At 31.8% G+C, this 21,075-nt stretch overlaps 1 protein-coding gene across 4 annotated transcripts; it reads right to left on the bottom strand.

Annotated features, from left to right (window-relative positions):
• Positions 1-251: 251 nt before the first annotated feature.
• Positions 252-10,200, bottom strand: LOC127260501 (uncharacterized). 4 transcript variants are annotated; one of them, XR_007840734.1, is made up of 12 exons: positions 9,851-10,199; positions 7,853-7,989; positions 6,928-7,612; positions 6,770-6,854; positions 6,581-6,668; positions 6,319-6,503; positions 5,883-6,015; positions 5,650-5,786; positions 5,491-5,565; positions 5,282-5,383; positions 5,060-5,179; positions 252-398 (listed from the first exon to the last, which is right to left on the bottom strand). XR_007840734.1 is itself a non-coding variant. In XM_051288234.1 (11 exons), exons 2-11 carry the CDS (start codon positions 7,971-7,973, stop codon positions 5,159-5,161), a joined length of 1,632 nt encoding a protein of 543 aa, XP_051144191.1. In that variant the 5' UTR covers positions 7,974-7,989; positions 9,880-10,200; the 3' UTR covers positions 4,917-5,158. The 4 variants fall into 4 exon arrangements, 3 of the variants coding, with proteins under 3 accessions (XP_051144191.1, XP_051144190.1, XP_051144189.1); XM_051288234.1 differs by lacking the exon at positions 252-398 and having other exon boundaries at positions 4,917-5,179; positions 9,880-10,200; XM_051288233.1 differs by lacking the exon at positions 252-398 and having other exon boundaries at positions 4,917-5,179; positions 9,987-10,199.
• Positions 10,201-21,075: the final 10,875 nt, after the last annotated feature.

The following is a 21,075-nucleotide window of genomic DNA, read 5'->3' as shown; positions in this document are numbered from 1 at the left end:
TTTTGATATAAAAAGTATAAATAAAAATAATCATATTTATATATTTACCGTATCAATTTCATATGATCTTTTGCATTTTTAATACAATCAAGAAAAAAATCGATCATCTAACTAATTCAGGGTGTGATGGTACACAACCTCATGTTCATTATCCTTCTTGTTTTACTCGTTGAATGTATCAACGGTTCATTTTCAAAATACTTTCTTGAATTGACCTCTATCTATAGCTGCATCTTGAGTGAACTAAAAAAATGGTGTACAATAGCTTATATTCCTCGTAACTATATGCAATAGTATGTTTAGACACGACTATTATATTTACGTGGTGTGAAAGTGAAAGTGAAAGTGAAAGTAAGAAGAAGAAAAAATGTGATTTTGGATCGATTTGGAACACAAACCTGCAAAATAAAGATTTTCAACAGAAACTATTAGCGGATTACAAAATTAAGCGATTTTAAGAATCTAAATAAAGAATCAAGAAATTGGAAACAAGAATTTGATCGAAGCAGTAGGCTCGAATTAAGCTGGAATAAGGTTGAAAAGAACCCGGACCGATGGACAAAAATCGAACTAACTAAATTGGATAAAGGTTGAAAAAAACCATCACAGAAGAACACCCAGAACATCGATTTCACTTGGTGCCTTAAGGAATAGAACATACGCTTATATATAGAGGATGTGGGAAGAAGATAACCACCCAGAAGTTTAGGGATATAAGCAAATCTGTTGAGAAGACGATGGGATCGGAACAGACAGAATTCAAATAAGGAGATTCAAACTTGGTTTTATCGCATCGGTGTAGAAACAGATTTGGGGGAATTGTGAACCAGTCTAAACTGATGGGGGAGAATCAGAATCAGATTATATTTTGGTGGATCGGGTCAGTTCACAAATCGAATCTTATGGGTTAGACAAAATACATACCAACAAAACAAATTGTAATGAAGTTAAGAAATAATAAGAAAGTTATGTAATTAAATTATAGTGTTTATAAATGACTATGATCACTGTTTATACGAGAAATTTGCAAAAATTAAAATGAATGAAGTTGAAAGTTGGATTAAGTACAATATTAATTTATTGATGTACTATATGGTTGAGACACCAAATCATATGTTTCAAATTTTTTTTATACTTTCATTTTTCGCCACTAAAATAATGACATGTGCCGGAGAGAAGATAGGAAGAGTATTTAATTCGATTTTATATATTATTTTATTTTATTTTTATTACTTAGTTATTTTTAAAAATATAACAAAAAGTTATAATCAATCTTAATTTATATTCAGCTTTTTTATTATATATTTTATGATTGTTATAAAATATAATGAAGTTTTTTTTTTCCTTAAAATTTCATACTTAGAGTTAAATAAAAAATTATACAGTACAAAATAAACTTTTAAAAAATACTATTATATATTTAATTTTAATTTTAATGACATTTTAATTAATATTATATTTTAATGACTTTTTAATTAATTTTATACTCTCTCGGTCCCAACAATACTTATACATATTTTGTACTTAATTTTTAAATACCAACAATACTAATATTATTCCTTTCATCCCGTAAGAAGAATACCATAGGCTTTTTGCATGTTGATATTTTAATATTAATTATTATATCACTACTTTAAGTACAAATAAAGAGAAACTGACAAAAATATCTCTATTAGCATCTTATAATATAAATACAATGATATTCATAGAGTAAATTATACAAATATAATATTAAGTACAATGACGCAAAAGACAAATAATATCTTTTAATCCACACAACTTAAAATACCGTGTCCTTAATCAAACAATGTTACCAGGTATGGAGGGAGCATATTTTTATAAAAAGTTTTTAAAGTAGCATGATAAATGATGAAAAACTATATAATATATACCCGTCCGCCTTTAAGGTCACATTTACTTTTTACGCCATTAAACTTAATATTAAAATATATTTATATTTGTATAATTTTTTGTACAAATGTTCTTCTATTAATATTATAGACACTAATTGAAGTATTTTTGCGATTTTTTTCTTAATTTGTATTACGTTTTGATATAATAATTAATATTTAAAGATTAATACGAAAAAAAAGTAAATGAGACCTTATAGTCATACGGAGTTAGTATATAACTTAGAATACAAATTGAGAAAAAATAATTTTATTAAAAAATAAAAATTGATTTCATCAGTTTTATTGTAATTTGAAATTGATTTAAAATAAAATTTTTATTTAAGGATGTGTTTCTCCAGCCCAGTTTTGGCTGAATTACTGTAATCCAGGCCAAAACTGGGATGAAGAGGTTTTGCAGATAATAAAATTTGTAATAATTATAGTTTAATAAAATATATACCATATAGTATATTATTTTTTTAGAGAATAAAATTTTTTATAATATAAATAAATAAAAATTTAGAAATATATATGTAGGTATAATATAAATTTATAATCAAATTATACAAGTTATACACATTTATATTAGTATATTCGTCACCATCAAATCAATACACATCAAAACTCTCCAAACCCAACCCAAACATAAACACAAAAAAAAAAAAAAAAAAAAAACACATAAATTCAAACCAACCTCGAAATTCAAATAAAAATCAAACTTAAATCCAAATTTTCCCAAAACTCCCTAAAGAAACACACTCTAAATAATATTTTGATATGATATTTTGTGAAATAAAATATTTTTATTGTAAATTAAGTAGTCATACTTTCTATTCGATATTAAAAACAAACACTTTTTAAAATTATTTATAATTTTTACTTTTTATAATACTGCTTTATAATTTGTGTGAAATGCAAAAACCACCATATTCAATTATTATTTAAATAAAAGATAAATATTAAAATTTTAAAAAATAATAAACCTTTGAAATATAATATAAACATTAAACTTAAATATATAATATTTCAAAAGTTAATGGAGTTTAGTGAATTAATTATTGTGAGTTATCATATTTTTTACTTCCGCTATCTAATTTATGAGCATTCTTTTTATAGTTACAAATGAAATGTGGGACGAAGTATTATTATTATTATTATTATTTTATACTCCCTCCGTCCAGCTAGAAAGTATACATATTTTTATTTAAGGATGTCCAATTATAAAGTAAACATTTCATTGAATACCTTATTCTTTTTTCATAAATACTCTTAATTTACATCTATAAAGTAAACATTTCATTGAATACCTTATTTTTTTTTTTCTATAAATACCCTTACTTTACATCACATCATTACTTTTACACGGCAAAAATATCATTACACTACTTTTAACTACCCACTATAATTAAAATACTATTAATTTTTAAACACCGCACTAAAAGTAATTGTATACTTTATGAGTGAACGGTGAGAGTATTTTTTTTTTTGTTAGTAGTGTTATTACTTATTAGTAATTTTAAATATTTATTGATTTTTATAATGGATAATAACTATTTAGATTTAGTAAATTAAAATGTCTAATACTAGTACATTTTAATTGTAAATTGAAGAAAAAAATATTTTATTTAAACATGACAAATGTTTTATGAACTTATTTTATTGAAACCAAAAAAGTTAAATATATTTAATTAAATTTAATTTAATTGTTGATTACATATAAAATTACCTCTTTTAAAGTGGAGATTAACATGAAATAGAATTTGTCTAATTAAGCAGTTATTTTAAAATAAAAATCACCCCATTAATATTAATGATTAAGTACAAATAATATATACACAACAAATAAACATTTTTAATTTCAAAAAAACCAATGTAAGATAAAAATATACTCCCTTCCCTTCCCTACGTCCCATAATAAAGTATCAATTTTTTCATTTTAGTTCGTCCATAACAAAATATCCATTTCTTTTTTTTGTAACTGTACTATCTACCTAACATTACAAATACCCTTACAACTTACAATATATTACACAAATGTCATTACCTTTATATCACACATACTAATAAGGTTATTTTAGTCATTTCTACTTTATTCATACTATATCCCAATATAATACTAATATTTCTAAAACTACGTACAAAAAGCAAATGGATACTTAGTTCTGGGACGGAGGGAGGATATGAATCGAAAAAATATTTAGATAAAGAGCAAAAAACTATAGTTAATTAATTAAGATCTAAATAATATATATATGCACAAAGTAGAATGTGTTTAATAATTTTACATTCAGAACATGCATATAAATATGTATTTATATCATATCAAATAATTATTTCAATTTAAAATTTTACCCCCTCCGTCCTATATATTTTGGGTCTATTAGATAAAATATAATTAGTAAGTAATTAAAAAGTGTATTAGTAGAAATAATTATTATTTAGTAAAAGTAATTATAGATTAAGATAAGTAAATAGTTTAATTAAGATTAAAAAAATTATAAAATTTAAAATAGGATTAAAGTGGATAATCATATTGGACAAATTGCGTGAAATAGACGAAAATAGAAAATATTGACAAATTATATGGACAAAGGGAGTACTATTCAAAATTAAAATTCAAAACTCATAAACAAAGATACCATAGGCAAAGTACAAGACACAACTATCTAAAAAATATACTCCCTTTGTCTACCAATTATGTGCTTATTTAACCGGACACAAATTTTAAGAAAAATATTTAAAAGTAGAAAATTTTATTTTTTTGGGTAAAAAAAATAAAAAATGGAAGAAGTGATATTTTCTTTTTACTAAAAAATGACATAAGAATAAATATATATGACAACCAAAAGATGTAAAAATAAATTTGAACGACGGAGGGAATACATAACTTCGAGATGAGAGAGGAAGTAGAGAATTTTAAAATTAATGTATTCACTTTATATTTTTTGGGCGAATATTATTTACATTAAGTATAAAAAAACTATATGGGAGTATATCTATTATATTTTTTATAATATATATTATGAATTATGTTAAAAAGAAAAAAAATTAAAATTGGATGAAGACACTCTAAGATTGATGGTTATTGAAAAGAACTTACAAAGAGAAATATATATATATATATATATACATGATATGCAGGTTAGTGCGTGTATGTAATATTATACCGGTAGGTCAGGTCTCCTGTACTCCTCCCTCCTCCTGTAAGATGGATAGATAGATCTGTGCTGGTTGGGACTTCTTACTATCATATTCATAATTATTTCTCAGCTATCCATATGTGAGACCTGCATTGCATATGTGTAATGTGTATGTAATGTATCTATAAATAAAGGGGCAATGCAAGGCAAGAAAAGGCAAGTATATATATATATATATACAATACATACGATGTGTGATTTCCATTCGTTGCTGGAGTTGATGTTGGCAGGCGAAGAGTGATGTCGGAATATGTGGAGGAGCACCGCCGCATCCAACGCCGCATACTCCAGCTAACCAATCATATCAATAAAAGATCAAAACTGTATGTATCTATGTATATATGCATCTATATGTGATCTACTATCAGTCCATCTGCATGTATACATCGACGACGCACCTGGTAATGGCTCAGCGGCCGTTGCTCCCAGTTGCTATTTCGCCGCGTCTTGTTCAAACCAATTCCCAGTATTTTCTATGGATAATAATGATGAATCAATCCTTATCATTAAATAGCATACATTTAATTAAACTGTTGGATCTATATGTATAAGTTTACCTCAGTCAGTCCTGAAAGGCCACCCCTTGGTTCTTTGAACACGTTCTGGATGTCGAGCAGCATCTCAAAGTGCTTGAAACAACTCAATTCTCCATACGAATGGGATAGCTGCTTTACGTCGCACTGGAAATTGTAGCCTGCAATTAAAAAGAAAAATTCATCAAATACCAGGGATCTCTGGAAGGGATGGGAGGGACTGGAGGAGAGGCTACAGGCCACTGAGTTAATCGTACCCAGTTTTAAAATACTCGGGGATTGTAATATCCGGGCAAGGCACTTGTCTAGGATACTCGGGACATCCTCATACAGCCTGATCAGGTCTAATATATAGACCTTCTCCTCTGAGGCAATTTGCATTATGGAAACCTGTGAGTAATGTAATGTAATACATGTCATGTTTAAGGGACTGCAAATTTCATTACTTTAGACTAACAAAATTTGTGGTTGTCATTACTATTTGATGACCAAGATTACAACAAATCTCCATGTATATTGTGGTAATTTAAATTATAGGATAAACCTTTGTAGAGCATGGAGAAATTTATTTATAAGATACAGAGGTTAATTAGTAGATGAGAATATAGTGTTGATAGAAAGATGCTTTTGGGGAAAAATAAGGTTGGTTAAGGTAATGAAACAATTGGACTCAAAAGACTTGTTTGAGATTACCTTACTTGGTTTGCTGCCCTTTTCATAATTAGGCTTCCATTCGCAGTCAACTCCAACCACTTTGCACTCCTCCAAGTGGTATATCGCATCGCGCAAACTATTGACTTCATCAACCCAAAACACATCCTTAATGGACAGTTCATGAAGGTTCAAGTACCGGCCCTGTGTAACATTTGAGTCCGGCTCTGAAAAATAATGTAATGACATTATTAGACAGTAATAATCAACTGAGAAAAACAAATCGCATTTTCCCCAAAGATACCTTTCTGAATTGAGAAGCCTTCGAGTGAATATCGGCTGCAGAGCTCCTCCACTTTTTCAGAATAGCCAGCTTCCATTGCTAAATAAACCTAAAACATACAATGAGACAACCAATCAAATGCTTATTCACTCTGCTCCATTGATTTGAAAAGCTAACATTACGGGCACAATTTAACCATCTTCTACCTACCAAATATTCGAGAAGTTGCCGATCGCTTTTAGCTCTTGCCTCTGCCACATCCCAGACACCTTTTTCTGCTAACTTCTTTAGTGCGCTGTAATCAAACACACGATTTTCAGCATAGAATCAAGAAATAATTCCTGGGAAAATAAGCAGAAAGCACCAACCTTTCTTTGCCCTGATGATAGAGTTCTGGGAATTCCTGGCGCAGATTGTGATTCTTTATAATATCATATGCAGGTTTCAACAGCTTCTGTTTAACATATTCCTGGACAAGCAGGCATAACATTGGCTTCCCCATATACGTCGCCCACTTCTCTGCTGCTTTTAGTTGCCTGCACTCCAATATCTTTAGCAGAAATGACTCTCCCGACTGATGGATAGAGAAGTGTGTCGACATTTCAACAGCCGTCATGTATGACTGGAGTTCTATCAGCTTGAAGACATACTGCTCAACCACTTCGTTTGCCGTTTCCTTTCCAAACCTTGTCCTCAAAGATGGACGATTGCTCATCACCTTATCAATGTCAGGTAACTTGACATCAAAGACCTGAAATGTCTTGATTAGAATCCCTTCATCATGAGACAAGGTACCGTCAATGATGTCCAGTAATAACTCAGCGGCACAAAGCTTGGCCTTCAATAAGTCTTCATTGCTGTTCGCTACTTTCAGGAAACGACGGAGAGCAGAGAGTACCAAATGGCTGAACCCATCGCAGTTTGATTCAAACAAGGGCAATATGTAGAGGCAGCGGGCAACTAGAATTGGTGGTCCGTTAACGGAGTTGTTGGTGAAAACAAGATATAATTGCTGCTGTAATGCACGAAACTTCACTGAGGCTTTATACGTTCCTGTCAAATTAGCAAGTTCTCTTTAATAAATAAATCACAAATCATCATTACATGCCGAAGACAATAGCGGAATTTGGAGGTAAGGACAGAGTTATGGTCTTGGTCATAGATATAGACCCGAGTTATAACTTCGGTGGCTCTAACTTTCTATTAATTAGTTGACCATAAAGATAATTGAACCTATGGAATGAACAATACTTGCGGACTTACAGAATTATGAGAATAGAAATCAGGACTTACCATAGACATAGCATTCTTTTAGAAGATACAAGAAGACCAGAGGAGAAACATGAGAAAGATCAAAGAAAGCGTGCTTTGACATAGAAGTTTGTGTATTTATCGGAGTTTCACCCATCCTCATGGTTAGAGTGAAAAACCTACAAAATAGATGTACAAATGTCATAGGACTAAATGATAAGATACCACAGGCATGCATGGGTGTTAGTTAAACTCAAAAGGAAAATAAATGCTAACTCAAGTTATAGTTTCCAATGATTGCTTAAATTCAAAACCAAAATGTTCAACACAGCAAAGACCATCCAAAAACCTCAATCCCTGAAACAATGCCATAAGGGTTGCATTTGGACCTATAGAATCTTCAGCTGCACCCATCAAAGTTATGCGCATACATATCAAGTAACTTTATGGATCTAGTGGTTATCAGAAAGTGTTATTTTGGAGTTCCGTTTTGGTTTTTGGTTTGAATATTGGTTTTGATGTGATGTTTACGAGAAGAAATAGTTTTATTTTTTTATTTTTTAATAGAGAACTGCAATGGTTACGTGGTAAAAAGAAAAAGAAAAAACTGAAAACCAAACTCCTAAAGAAGACACCCAGATAATCTAGAAGATGAGAGTTGGCAATCTAAATATATTGCAAACAATTTGTTTGATTGAGCAGATTACAACACACACTGATCCATGATTTGCCAATTCCAATATAGAGTAATAAATTTGGTTTAGTGCATGTGCTTTGCACAAAGAAATTTAACAAATTTGAAAGCAATGTCAAGTACCACTCACCTACCTTGCATGGTATTTTACAGACGGATTAACAAGAACTGTAAGATAGGTTTAATCAATTATCTGGCCCGAAACAAAATTATCATTTGAATCATTAAAGACATTCCAGCATGAATTTTTTCGCTCTGCTTTTAAATCAGATAGTTGTAATCAACAAATATGTGCAATATAACAGTTCTAACAGCCAAAAGCCACATCCATTAAGACAAGCCACATAAATCAGTATAAAAATGTCTCGAATACTTATACATACATCCAAGAGAAGACAGATTTCTTAAATGCTATGCCAAAATCCAGAAGGCGTGCTTGCATTTCCTAAACTCTATTGTCACTTAAGATCCTCATCAGCTACAAAAATAGTAATCCCATAGTCTTAACTCAAAGCTTCAAGAACTAACATGGATAATGGAGACTATGAAAACTATGCAAAATAACTTAATGAGATGCTAGGTCCTTACAAATTTCAAGGGCGGATATTTCATAAAATTCATTTACAGCAAAATAGGCCACAAAAGTTTAACAGCCACAGTGTCACATAGAAACCAACTTCTGCAAACTTATTAAACATTGTCACAGTAGCAACTTCAAATAGATCTCTACCTATATCATAACATAACCATTGCAGAATGTAACCACAAATATATTATTCTGCAATAAAGATATTAGAATCAATCATTCGTTGGCTATGCATTAATGAACTGTTAGCAAACATCCTCAAAGAAACAACAACATATGTTCACCATCTAATCCCAGAAACTTACAAGATCTCTCCTAGACAAACAAACTCAAGAGAAACTGGTAAAAGTAGGATAAAAAAGATAACATGAATATGTGTTACTACAATTCATCAAAGGATAATGCAAATATAATAGAGACTGGACAATAAATTAAATAAAATACACAATAAATGGGGGGGAAAAAAAAAATCTAGACTACCAAGATATACGTAGAGCATGATGATTTCAAGAGTCAAGTTCCGAATCATATCATCGATGATTACAAGATTGAAAAGGTCCCGTAAAACTAATCAGACAAGTCAAAAACTGGAAACGAAAACAAGAAACGCAGACAAAGTCGAAGAAACAGTTGAAAAAACACCGAAAAGAACAGGAAGAATTAAGCGCTGACAAATTCAATGCGAAAAAAGAGCAGACCAAAACCAAAAGAAAAACAAACTCCTCAAATTACATGAACGCGTATCTACTGAAAAACTTACGAAGGAGGAAATTAATGCTCCGAACGAACCAAAAAGAAGGGCCGTTTCGGCAATGCCACGATACCACCTTCGGCAGCAAATAGAACAGTATGTATGTATTCGCAAATGCACAAACACACTGTATACAAGCCAATACCTATTTCGGTAAACTCCTCAAATCACGATTATGTGATTTTCTGCTCCCCAAATTGCTCAACTAATCAAACACAGCTTTAGGAATAAACAAACAGACGACACGACGGAAAGAAGAATCGTTAGGCATTGTCAGAGGAGCAAAGGGAAGATTGTCGGCAGTAAAAACATAGCAGCGATGCCGCCATTTGTGTTTTTATTTTTCATTTTATGTTATTGTATTTTCCTTCTCTCTCGTCGAAACGGTCGAGGGTAGGGGCGGCGCTAATGTGCGCTGGGGGCGTACTCAAGGGGTATTTTGGTCATTTCATGAATTCCCCGTGAAAAGGGATAAGATTTGGTGACTCTGGGCTTTTCTTATAATAATGACAATGTTATAAAATAAGGATATTGTAAATAAGTTAATTAAGTCAACGAATACAAGTTTTTATATTCATTTCTTCCCACATAATTTGTCCACATTTTTTATTTTCGTTATTTCCACATAATTTGTTCATTCTTTTTTAGAAATATAATTATACACTTTAATCTTATAATTTTTTAATCTTAATTAAACTATTCAAGTTATCTTAATCTTAATTCACAATTATTTTTTTATATAATAATTATTTTTACTAATACATTTTTTAATTATCTACTGATCATACTTTACCTAAATTCTCGTAGAAGACATAATAAATGGGAAGATGGGAGTATTTAATTAGGAATTTGGATATTTTTTTGATTAATGTGCATTAATTGTTGTTGATTTTTGGGCTATAATCACAATAATTGCAAGATGTGAAATGAAAGCACAAAAATGGAACTGCCATAAACGGGTGGTAAAGGTTATTTTTGTCTTTTTGCAGCCCTGCAGTGCTAGACTAGTACTGTTATTTGGGCTTATTATAATTCTCATGGTCCAATACTGAAATAATAATGTGATCAACACGATGATAATGAAAATTGGTTTGGAAAATCTAGGGTTTGTTTAGATTGTCTCAAACTAAAGTACTCCCTTTCGTCTCGTTGAAATGTCATTATTTTTTATTTTTGTCTATCCCAAAATAAAGTTACTATTTTCTAATTTAATAATTGTACTACCAACTTAACATAATAAATACTTTTTTAATTTACAATATATTATATAAATGTTATTACTTTTATATTACACCATACTCATAGAGGTATTTTTGTCTTTTTTACTACAATTCAATATAATACTAATATTAAAAAATTTATGTGCAAAAAGCAAATATCATCATTCCAATGGACGGAGGGAGTATATGAATAAAAATATTTTCAATGTTTCATAAGAAGACTAATTGTTGTTTGTTGTATGTATATTTTTAATATTATTATTATATTGATCGCGTCAGGGATTAACCCTTTTATTAGGAACACGATTTTTTAGGTAGGGTCAATTAGTAAGTTATTAATAATAAGTTATAATATTAGTTTATTATTTTTTATATGAATAATATTATTGATATTTTAAAAATTTTAAGATTATATCTCGAAAAAATATATGCAATATGGATATCATTTTGTAGATAATAAAATTATACAATACAAATAAATAAATAAATACTTTTTTATTTATTCAAACCATTAATTAGTTTTATAAAAAAATGAGGAGTTTTAAATATAGATAAAAATTTATGTTAATTGATGAGAGATATAGAAATAAAAGTATTTTGAGTGGGTTCTAGGTGTAAGATGTTAGAAGTTTAATTAAATTGATTTATATTTGTTAAGTATGTTTAAGATTGATAAATTTACCAAAAATGGAAATGGGTCATCTTTTGTGGTACGTACAAAAAAGGAAAATGAGTCATTTGTGGCTAGACGGATAGAGTATATTGTAAATTGTAAAAGAATTTATTATATTAGATAAGTAGTATCATGGTTGTCACAGTGCCCTTTTGCAGTGAGGCGCCAGTGGACCGCCATGACGACAAAATAGCGAATACGGCGCACTAGGTATAAAATTAAATATATATATATAATTATAAATATTATAAATCTTTGAAAATCATACATTATCAACTTTCTATTAAAATCTTTAAAGCTTCATATTTCTTAAATCATAAATATATATATATAATACCATAAAAAAACAATTCCAATCATCAAATAAAACAAAATGCTATCCACAAATCTCTAAATCATCAAGTTTAACATCTCAAATTCCAACAATCAGAGAGGTCAAGTCCACCACTACCAAAAATATCTTCTAAATTATCATCATCAATGTCATCATCTAATGATACATCTTCATCGTCTAGTTCTTGCTCCATCAATACCGAAGTTGATGCTTTCTTAGGACGTCTAGAGTATAATTGTATTGATGAACCCGATGTGTCGCCGATATTTCCCTTTCTAGGAATATTGCGACGTTCAAGATTGGCCGACGCACCCATGGCTTCATCAACATGATTTCATGTAAGATCCTCTCCCAAATTCTTCAAACACCAAAAAGATTGAAGTTTCTTCATTCCTCACGCCTCTTTTGGAATATATTCGCAATTTTTCGATTGTATTGAACGAAAACTAAATTGTTCAATCTCTTATGCTCCAATCTATTTCATTTTTTCGTATAAATCTAAAACAAAAAAATTAAAATACATCAGTATAATTTAATGATAGCATTAAGGTTTAATATATTATTTATATAAGTAAGTAAGTACTTACAAATTCGAATGAGCTCCAATTGTATTCACACCCAGAAGATGAACAACAAAGACTAATTATACGGAAGACAAGTGATTGGAGCTTGAAATGAAGGCCTCCAAAAGCATTCCACCTATAAACTAGAATTGTAAAACATTAGAAAAACATATTTAGTTTGACTTTTAAAGAAAATTGAAAAAATAAATAAATATATAAAATAGAAATTATAAAAGTTAAAGCACTTACGATGACTTTTTGCCTTTTGTTGCTTGATAGCCAACTGTTTTTCGAAGCTTCTCCGCATATTATCGTAATCATCAACTTGATCAAAAATATTTGTTTGCAATTCATCATCCGTGATCATTTTTCTCAAGAACATCATTAAATATAGCTCGTGCTTTACGAGCATATGCATTATCACTAACCTCGATATCAAAGTACTTGGAAGGATTAAGAAACAAAACAGCCCCATACAACTCGACTTCGCTAAAAAATAAGCTCCTTAAAGCATCCCTATGCTTATATAAGCTCTGCAAAGTCAAAATTGAAGTAGCAAACAGGGTAGGCCCAAGTCTCACAAGATCACTATCGTCCGTCTTCTCCCACATTGCGTTAAGGAGCCTTACGTACTTATAGATAAAGGTAGTAACTCTGTTTGCATTGCTAATGTTTGCTCGGAAAATAGACAATTTCCTGATATCTTCCAACATAAGATTAAGGCAATGAGCTGCACAAGGAGTCTAATATAAAATAGGTATAGGTTGCTCTAATAATTTACCCGCTGCATTGAAATTAGCACCATTGTCCATTTCTACCTGAACCACGTATTCTTTGTCAATTTCTTCAATTTTTGTCTGAAGTAAATATGCCAATAATGATGCAACTTAAGCTTTGATGCATCAATCGACTCAAAAAAAAAAAAAAAATGTACCTTCCGGGCTATTGACAAGGAAATTAATCAAATGTCGTCCTCTTTTATCTGTCCACCAATAAGCCATAAGTGAACAACCGTATTGCTTCCAAACAAACATGTTTTTCCTTCAGTGTTTGTGTCCTTTTCACCTCCTTCTCCAAAAGAGGAACTCGTAATTCATGATAACTTGGACCTTTTACACCGGTCCCATATGTCCCGCCGACTCAATCATTATCTCAAAACTTTGAGACCTTCCCACATTAAATAGTATGCCATTTACATAAAAAAAAAAAAAAATTGGCAATGTGTTCATGAAATCTTTCGATCTCCTCCTTGCTCCTTATACACGCCTTTAATGTTCTTTGAATTTCACTACTCGTTTTGCTATCCCTTTTCTCAATAACTTCTTCCGGGGTTTTTCTAAACATTGAGGCAACTGACTTGTTTTCTTTTTCACCTTGTGATGAAATTGATGGAAATTTTAGAATAGATTGCGAATACTTCCTTTTGCTCAAGGTACCAGAACCAGGATAAGAAACTGAGTCGTGCGATACCCCTTGTCCTATTCCTTGCACATTCACATCAACATCGTCGTCAACGTCGCGTCGTCATCTAACTCAGCATGACTGGACTTCTTTCTTACCATCTTTTTCTTTAGAAACTCCCGCATCTCATTTCGAATTTCTTCAATAGTCTTTGGACACTTTTTTACATCTCCACAATTTCCAAGCAAGTATTTTTTCAATCGTTTTATTCCTGATCTTACTTACATATGGCAAAACAAACATTCTACCACATCTTTATTTCCCAAGTCTGGCAAAAAAACATATTTCCAACCCAGATTATTTGATTTGGCTTTTCTTTTTGGATCCTAGGATGGGTACAACGTTGATGCTTCACTTTCGGCCATAACAAATTATATTCTATAAATATTTATATATCAATATGTCAAAATAATACAAAATAAATAAAGGATTTGCTCTATAAAATGAAAAAATATGATACAAAATAAAATAAATAATATTATTATGTTAACAAATAAAAAATATATAAATAGTTAAATAAATATCACTAAAACACTAACTAATAATAGTAATATAATATATACATTATACAGTTAACTTAATATAAAAATAAATTAATAAAAAAAAAGCTGATATAAGCCACCGATTCCGTGCGATTCCGTGAAAGAAATCAAAATTGAGATTCGACTCACCCAAATATCAAAGATGACCAATGTGGTATTGAGCGGCAGACTGGAGCGGCGGATAGTGGAGGAAATTAGCAGAGAAAATTTACCAACACAGCATCGGCGGAAGAGAGGCAACAAAACAATACAAATTGAAAATATTTCAGAAGGGTTTTATATTTAGACTGGTTCAAGTCCAGTTCAGGTAGGTTTGAGCCTTCAATCAGGTTATGGCTTGGTTTGGGCTAAGGCCATGGCGTCGCCATACCGCCTAATGCGACAAGGCGGGACGGTGAAGCCTGACACTCCCCAAAGAGCGCCAGGACGCTGTGACAATCGTGGGTAGTACAATTATTATATTAAGAAACGATACACTATTTTAGAATGAATATAAATGAAACGATAACATTTTTATGGGACGGAGGGAGCATATTATTTCGTCTAAAAAAAAAGTATTATTTAAAATAAAATTTAAACTAAATCAAATAGTCTTTTTAATTAATTTTTTTAAAATTTTATAATATTTTATATGTCCTAGTGTGTTATAGTTTTTTTTCCTTGTTTTTTTAATCTCTCGTGTAATTATATTTCAAAATTATAATTTCAAATTAAATCTCAAAACCAAAATTTCACATTAAAACACTCATAATAAATTTTGATAGTTTTTTATTATTTTCTTTTTATATAATAATTTTATAAATTATATTTTAAATAATAAAAGATAAATTATAAATGTAAAAAAAATAGAATATTTTAAATTTAAAAGAGTAACAAAAGATTTATTCCTTTCATCCACCAAATTTATTCATATTTATTTAGTTCGTCAAATCTATCTCATCATTAATTTTGGCAAAATTAACAAATCAACATTTAATTATTACCTCATTGAATATTTATTTACAACAAATACTACTACATTTATTGCATTCTTTGTTTTCATTTACTTTAATTTCTAATTAAATTTTCAAATATACATTCAACTACCTTTTATATAGATCATTTTTTCAATAAAATATTTATTTTTAGAGTAAACTGTTTCTTTAATCTCGTATTTGACCTCCTTTATTATTTTAGGACTTTAAGTGGACTTTATTTGAAAATAGTTCCGTAAGTAAACATTTTTCGCTAAAATGATCATTCGGTGCCGAACTTGCCATGCTGGCCCGCCGTTGCTAATGCGACTGATATGTCATCGCCACGTAGATGCCACATCAGTGATACGTGGAATTTTTTAAATTTTTTATTTTACAAAATATCTTAGTAAACTATGTTTTTTAGTCTCGCATATGATCTACTTTATCATTTTTAGAACATTTAAATGGACTCTGTCTCAAAATAGTCCTGCAAGTAAAATTTTTTCGCTTAAGTGGTCCTCTGACATGGCATCTACATGGCAATGACATGTCAGCTGTGTCAGTACCATGTCAGCAACGGCGGCCAGCGTGGCGAGTCCGGCACCGGAGGACCATTTTAGCGAAATATTTTTACTTACGGGACTATTTTCAAACACAGTTCACTTAAAGTCCTAAAATAATAAAAGATGTTAGATACGGAACTAAAAAAATAATTTATAACCCTTATTTTTATTAATCTCCGTGTTGGATCCAAATAAGCTCATTTTAATGGATGAAGGGAGTATAATATTATAAAAAATACTTTATTTATTATGTAAAAATAAATTTATTTGATTTGGACACACATTTTAATATAATGTGTACATTTTATATTTTATATTAAAAACATAAAAATAATAAAATGTAAGTATAATTTTTTGCTAAAAAATGAGTCTAACAAATAAAAAAAATTATTTTTAATGACAAAAGGAAAATTAGAAGTGATAATATGTGGAATAGATGTTGATTAAAAGGGCGGGTGTCATTATCTAGGATGTCAAATAGAGCGAGTTACTCCTGCCGCTCTTAATGCGGCGGATTCGTATCTATATATTTTGGGATGGGTTGTGGAGTTTAAGTTTAAACTCGGTCGGATTTGGGGGACGCTTACGAATTTTAATAAAAAATCGTTTCACCTTGGATCCAGATCCGAACTTGCTTATTTTAATAATTATTAATATATATAATATAAATTAGATTACATATTTATTTTAAAATTTTAAATATGAAATAGAATCATAATTCCTAAATCAAATTTATTTTTTTGTTTGTTTTTTTTTTTCAATTCTCTTTACAATCAGGACCACTTCGGTCGTCTCGCTTGCCGCCGATCGCTATCACTGCGGGCTACAACCAACATTTGATTGTTTTTGTTTTTTAGACTATTTATTTTATTTTTGTGTTTTAACACTTACATTTTTAGTATTAAATTATTAAAATAAATTATATTTTATATTTTTATATATAAAGAAAAAAACAAATTTATCGGGTCGACCCCAAATCCGAAGGGTTCAAGGCAGAACGGGTCTAGGGAACGGGTAGAAGCAGGGCTGGTTGGGTTTTAAGGCATAATGTTTTCTAACGGAGCGGGTCTTGGGCCTGGAAAACCCATCCTGAACTCGTCCCCTTGATATCCCTACCCTTACCTCTCATTATTTTTTTACAATCTATTTATTTTTAAAATTATATATTGTAAAAAATAATTAAAATTTTGGTATACTAAGGCTTTGATTGTGTTGTGTTTTGGTCTAATGAGAATTTTTCTTTTGTACGTGGAATATAAGAAATTATGTATATAATATAAAAATAATAAGTGTGTATAATAATATTTTGGAAAATATATTTATTATTTTTTACAAAAAGAACACATCGTAAATATTTTGGTATACTAGAATTTTTATTAATTTATTTATTACCAAAAATACTGAAATTCCGGTATGTATCTTTAGCCACCAAACCTAAAATTAATACTATTTGAATTATGCATTCTAAAAAAAAAGCAGATATATACTATTTCACAAAATATTTTATCATACGTTATTATAATAATAAAAAGTATCACTCTTTTGAGGATTTTTCTTCTGTCATCGTGGATGCCGCAATTGTTATTTGCCATGTCTTCTTTTTATAGGCTAGACTGTTTTATTGCAGCACACATGGAATAACTTGAAAAGCATCATCTTTCACGTGTCTTCAATCCACTATGGACTTTCATTGGCTCAATTTGGAGGCCTGAGAGCGCGTACAACAGCTTTTTACAATTTCTCCATTGAGTGAGTTACGTGTCAAGGCTACTAAAGACGTGGTATGTCCGGTATGCAATACTGGATGGACGGAGGTGAGAGAAAACCCACAGTAGCCTTTTTCGATACATCGCACAAGTTTATTTTTCAATAAAATAAAATAAAAATTTATTTCACTCCTACCTTTCTTCTCACCAAAAATTCGCTCGCAGATTCCTAGGGTTCCAACTCGTCACGTCGGAGACGGCGCCCCAGGTTCGCATGCAAGTGATTCCTCCATTTTGTTGTGATATTTCCATTTTCTGGACATAATCCTCACACCAAATACTTAGAAAAATTAGTTCATCACTCTGGCCAACCATTTCTTGTTCTTCCTTTGGTGTCTGTTCGTAATAACAATTTCGTGGAAAGATTTCAGGGCATATATTCGCACACGTACCTTAGTTTGAAGTAATTCCGGTTTTTTCATAAAATAGATTCTTCACGAGTTAGAACACCACATTCATTCGAGATTGGGAAGTTTCGGAGCTCGATTGTTTATGTTTTTATTGTTAGTTGATATATTTCAGTGTATATAGGTGCACATATAATTTAACTAATCTCTTCTTCTTCTTAGAGTAGTTTCGCTTCAGCACGGGTACTATGCAAACTGTAAGAATATGTTGTCCACATTTCTGCTTGAACATATTCTTACCTTTTTCCTTCGACTGTGTTGGTTATTACCAATGCATGTTAATAGAAAAATTCTGTGAAATTCGATGTTTTACAAATTATTTTGTTTGGATACAACAGACGGATAAACATCTACTACAAAAATGAGACCCCGGTGTGTGTGTGGAAGGGAAGCTTCTGTAAATCGTTCGAGAAGTGAAAAAAACCCGGGCAGATGGTACTACCGTTGTCATCCGTGTGTCAATTGGCTAGGATGGGAGGATGTTGACAAAGAACATCAGGACTGTGAGTTTGATCATAAGAGGGAAACGTCCTTTCATTCTGGGAGTCTAGTGCCACATCGAGGCGTGGTGGGAGGCCTAATGATTGTTGTTTCTACCCGTCTGGGCCGGAGAAATGGCAGACATCAACTTTCAGGAGGCGTGAATACCTTTTGATCGAGAATATTGTAATTTCTGCAGTGATCCTTGTTTGTGTGTTCTTATTTTGACTGCAACGTCTATCTACTCTAATGGTGTGGCATTGGTTTGTTGGCACAACCATTAAGCCAATGTTGTTTGTATTGTACGGAAAGTGTTTGCGACTATTTAGTTACTATTGATGTACACTCGTAATGTTTGCTATGAATGTACTTGTTGGTTTAATGTCTAACGTTGTTACCACTATTGTAGTTATCTTCAAAGTTGTAGTGTAAATGGTTGCTCGGAGTAGTTCCCAATTATTATTGTTGTCCAGGGGGTGAGCGAAGGGATAAAACAAAGAGCAAACAAGAGGATCGTTGCAAACTTACAGAGGGTAAGATTGGATTTTACAGTTACGCGCTCGGCTCAAAGCGTCGTTATATAGTGATTTTTTTTTTGCGTACTATAAGTTGGTTGACGTGGTTTTTATAGATGGTAGGAAAGCATGCTTACGACGATGATCAGACAGGGAACACATTCTCCATGCTATCAATGTTTTGAAAGATGTTTTCACCCCCACTCAACATCCATTGGTAATTAATTAGATCCTCTTGTCGTATTTGTGCTTGTGTTACGGAGTCTGCCCATTCATACTCGGTATAGCATGCCGACTTCCTTCACAAACTGTGAACTGTACACAGCGCTTTGGTCCTCGTCGTTAGCTGGCACCCACTCTGGCAGGTTCTGCCCACGCTCGTCTTCTACCACCATATTATGCAGGATGATACACATTGTCATAACCAGAATAAGATCTTTCGGTTGTTCTAGTCTCGCCGGCATGCGCAGTATTCTCCACTTTTGTTGGAGTACGTTGAATGTCCTCTCAATGTCCTTCCGACAGGTCTCTTGTAGTGTTGTAAATATCCACTCTTTTGCTCTAATAGGATTCCTAACGACTTGCATGAAGATAGCATGTTTGGGATAAATCCCATCTGTCAAGTAGTAGGGAAGGTTGTATACTGAACCATTAACCTCGTAGTCAACTGACGGTGCTGTCCCGTTCATGTATTTGTCGAACAATGGCGAGTGGTCCAAAACAGTGACGTCGTTGTTGGTTTCGGGCATCCCAAAAAATGCATGCCATATCCAAAGATCCTGCGATGCAGCAGCCTCCAAAATTAATGTAGGGTAGCTGTAACGTCCATTATATTGACCTCGCCAGGCAATCGGGCATGCATCCCACCTCCAATGCATACAATCAAGTGAGTCTATCATTTTGGGAAACCCAAGAGCTTTATTTTCAGACAGAAGGCGGGATATATCCTCAGGCGTTGGATCACGTAAATATTGTTCTTTGTAAACTCGAACGATTGTTTCACAAAAATCCATTATTGCCCGTTGAACTGAGCTAACCTCCAATCTTTATGATTTCGTCTACACTAGAAAAAACGGCCATCACTTTTTGGAGCGGGGAATGTCTCAGGCGTTTCGTACAATCGGGTCTTTGCGTGAAATAGCGATTGTTACTACACACATCTTATAATATCCGAGTGAAAAGCTCACACCGCATCCGAAACCTCCGCCGAAAAAATAATGCAGGAAAACGAGGAGTCTCGGATAGATAGTCCGCCCACAACTCTTCATGTCTCCCCTCTCAATCGCGGTAAATATAGGTCCTTCGCATTGGTGCAGTAGCATCGATCACATTTGTAAGCAAAGGTAATGCAGCATGCAAACGTTCGAGTTGTTCTCGCTCAAGTAGCTGCAATCGCATCCATCTCCATCGTCTTGCGTCAGCTCTTTGGCGTTTCGCTGTCCAGAATGATGGCACCTCATTTTCATGTTCAGATTCTTCTTCTCCGCTATCCATCCGTTTGAGCTATAAAACTGAAAGTCTATAAGGCTGTGGCTCTGAGTTCAACACTAATAATGGTTGAGGTGCTGGATTTGTATATAGAGAGAGATGAAGGGGTCAACTCATTTATTTCCTTTCTTCTGCCCCTCTGTGTATTTGGTGGTTTTTGCGTGTAATGGAAATTCCTGGAACAAGACAATTTATTTATTATTTAGGCAGGTATGAAACATTGAATTGTCCACTCAAGTCGACACATCACTTAATTGGTACAACAA

The sequence above is a fragment of the Andrographis paniculata genome, unplaced genomic scaffold, assembly GCF_009805555.1.
Source record: "Andrographis paniculata isolate CXL003 unplaced genomic scaffold, ASM980555v1 Contig62END, whole genome shotgun sequence".
NCBI lineage: Eukaryota > Viridiplantae > Streptophyta > Magnoliopsida > Lamiales > Acanthaceae > Andrographis > Andrographis paniculata.
The sequence above is the reverse complement of the archived record's forward strand: the minus strand, read 5'-3'. Positions and strand labels throughout refer to the sequence as shown.

Excerpts from the sequence above, each read along its gene's own strand:
- LOC127260501 (XM_051288234.1), bottom strand. The coding sequence starts at position 7,973 with ATGAGGATGGGTGAAACTCCGATAAATACACAAACTTCTATGTCAAAG. Across the intron at positions 6,855-6,927 it reads TATCATCAGGGCAAAGAAAG|CGCACTAAAGAAGTTAGCAG; the intron begins GTTGGTGCTTTC and ends GTTTGATTACAG. Across the intron at positions 5,180-5,281 it reads ACGAATGGAAATCACACATC|GTCTCACATATGGATAGCTG; the intron begins GTATGTATTGTA and ends TATGCAATGCAG.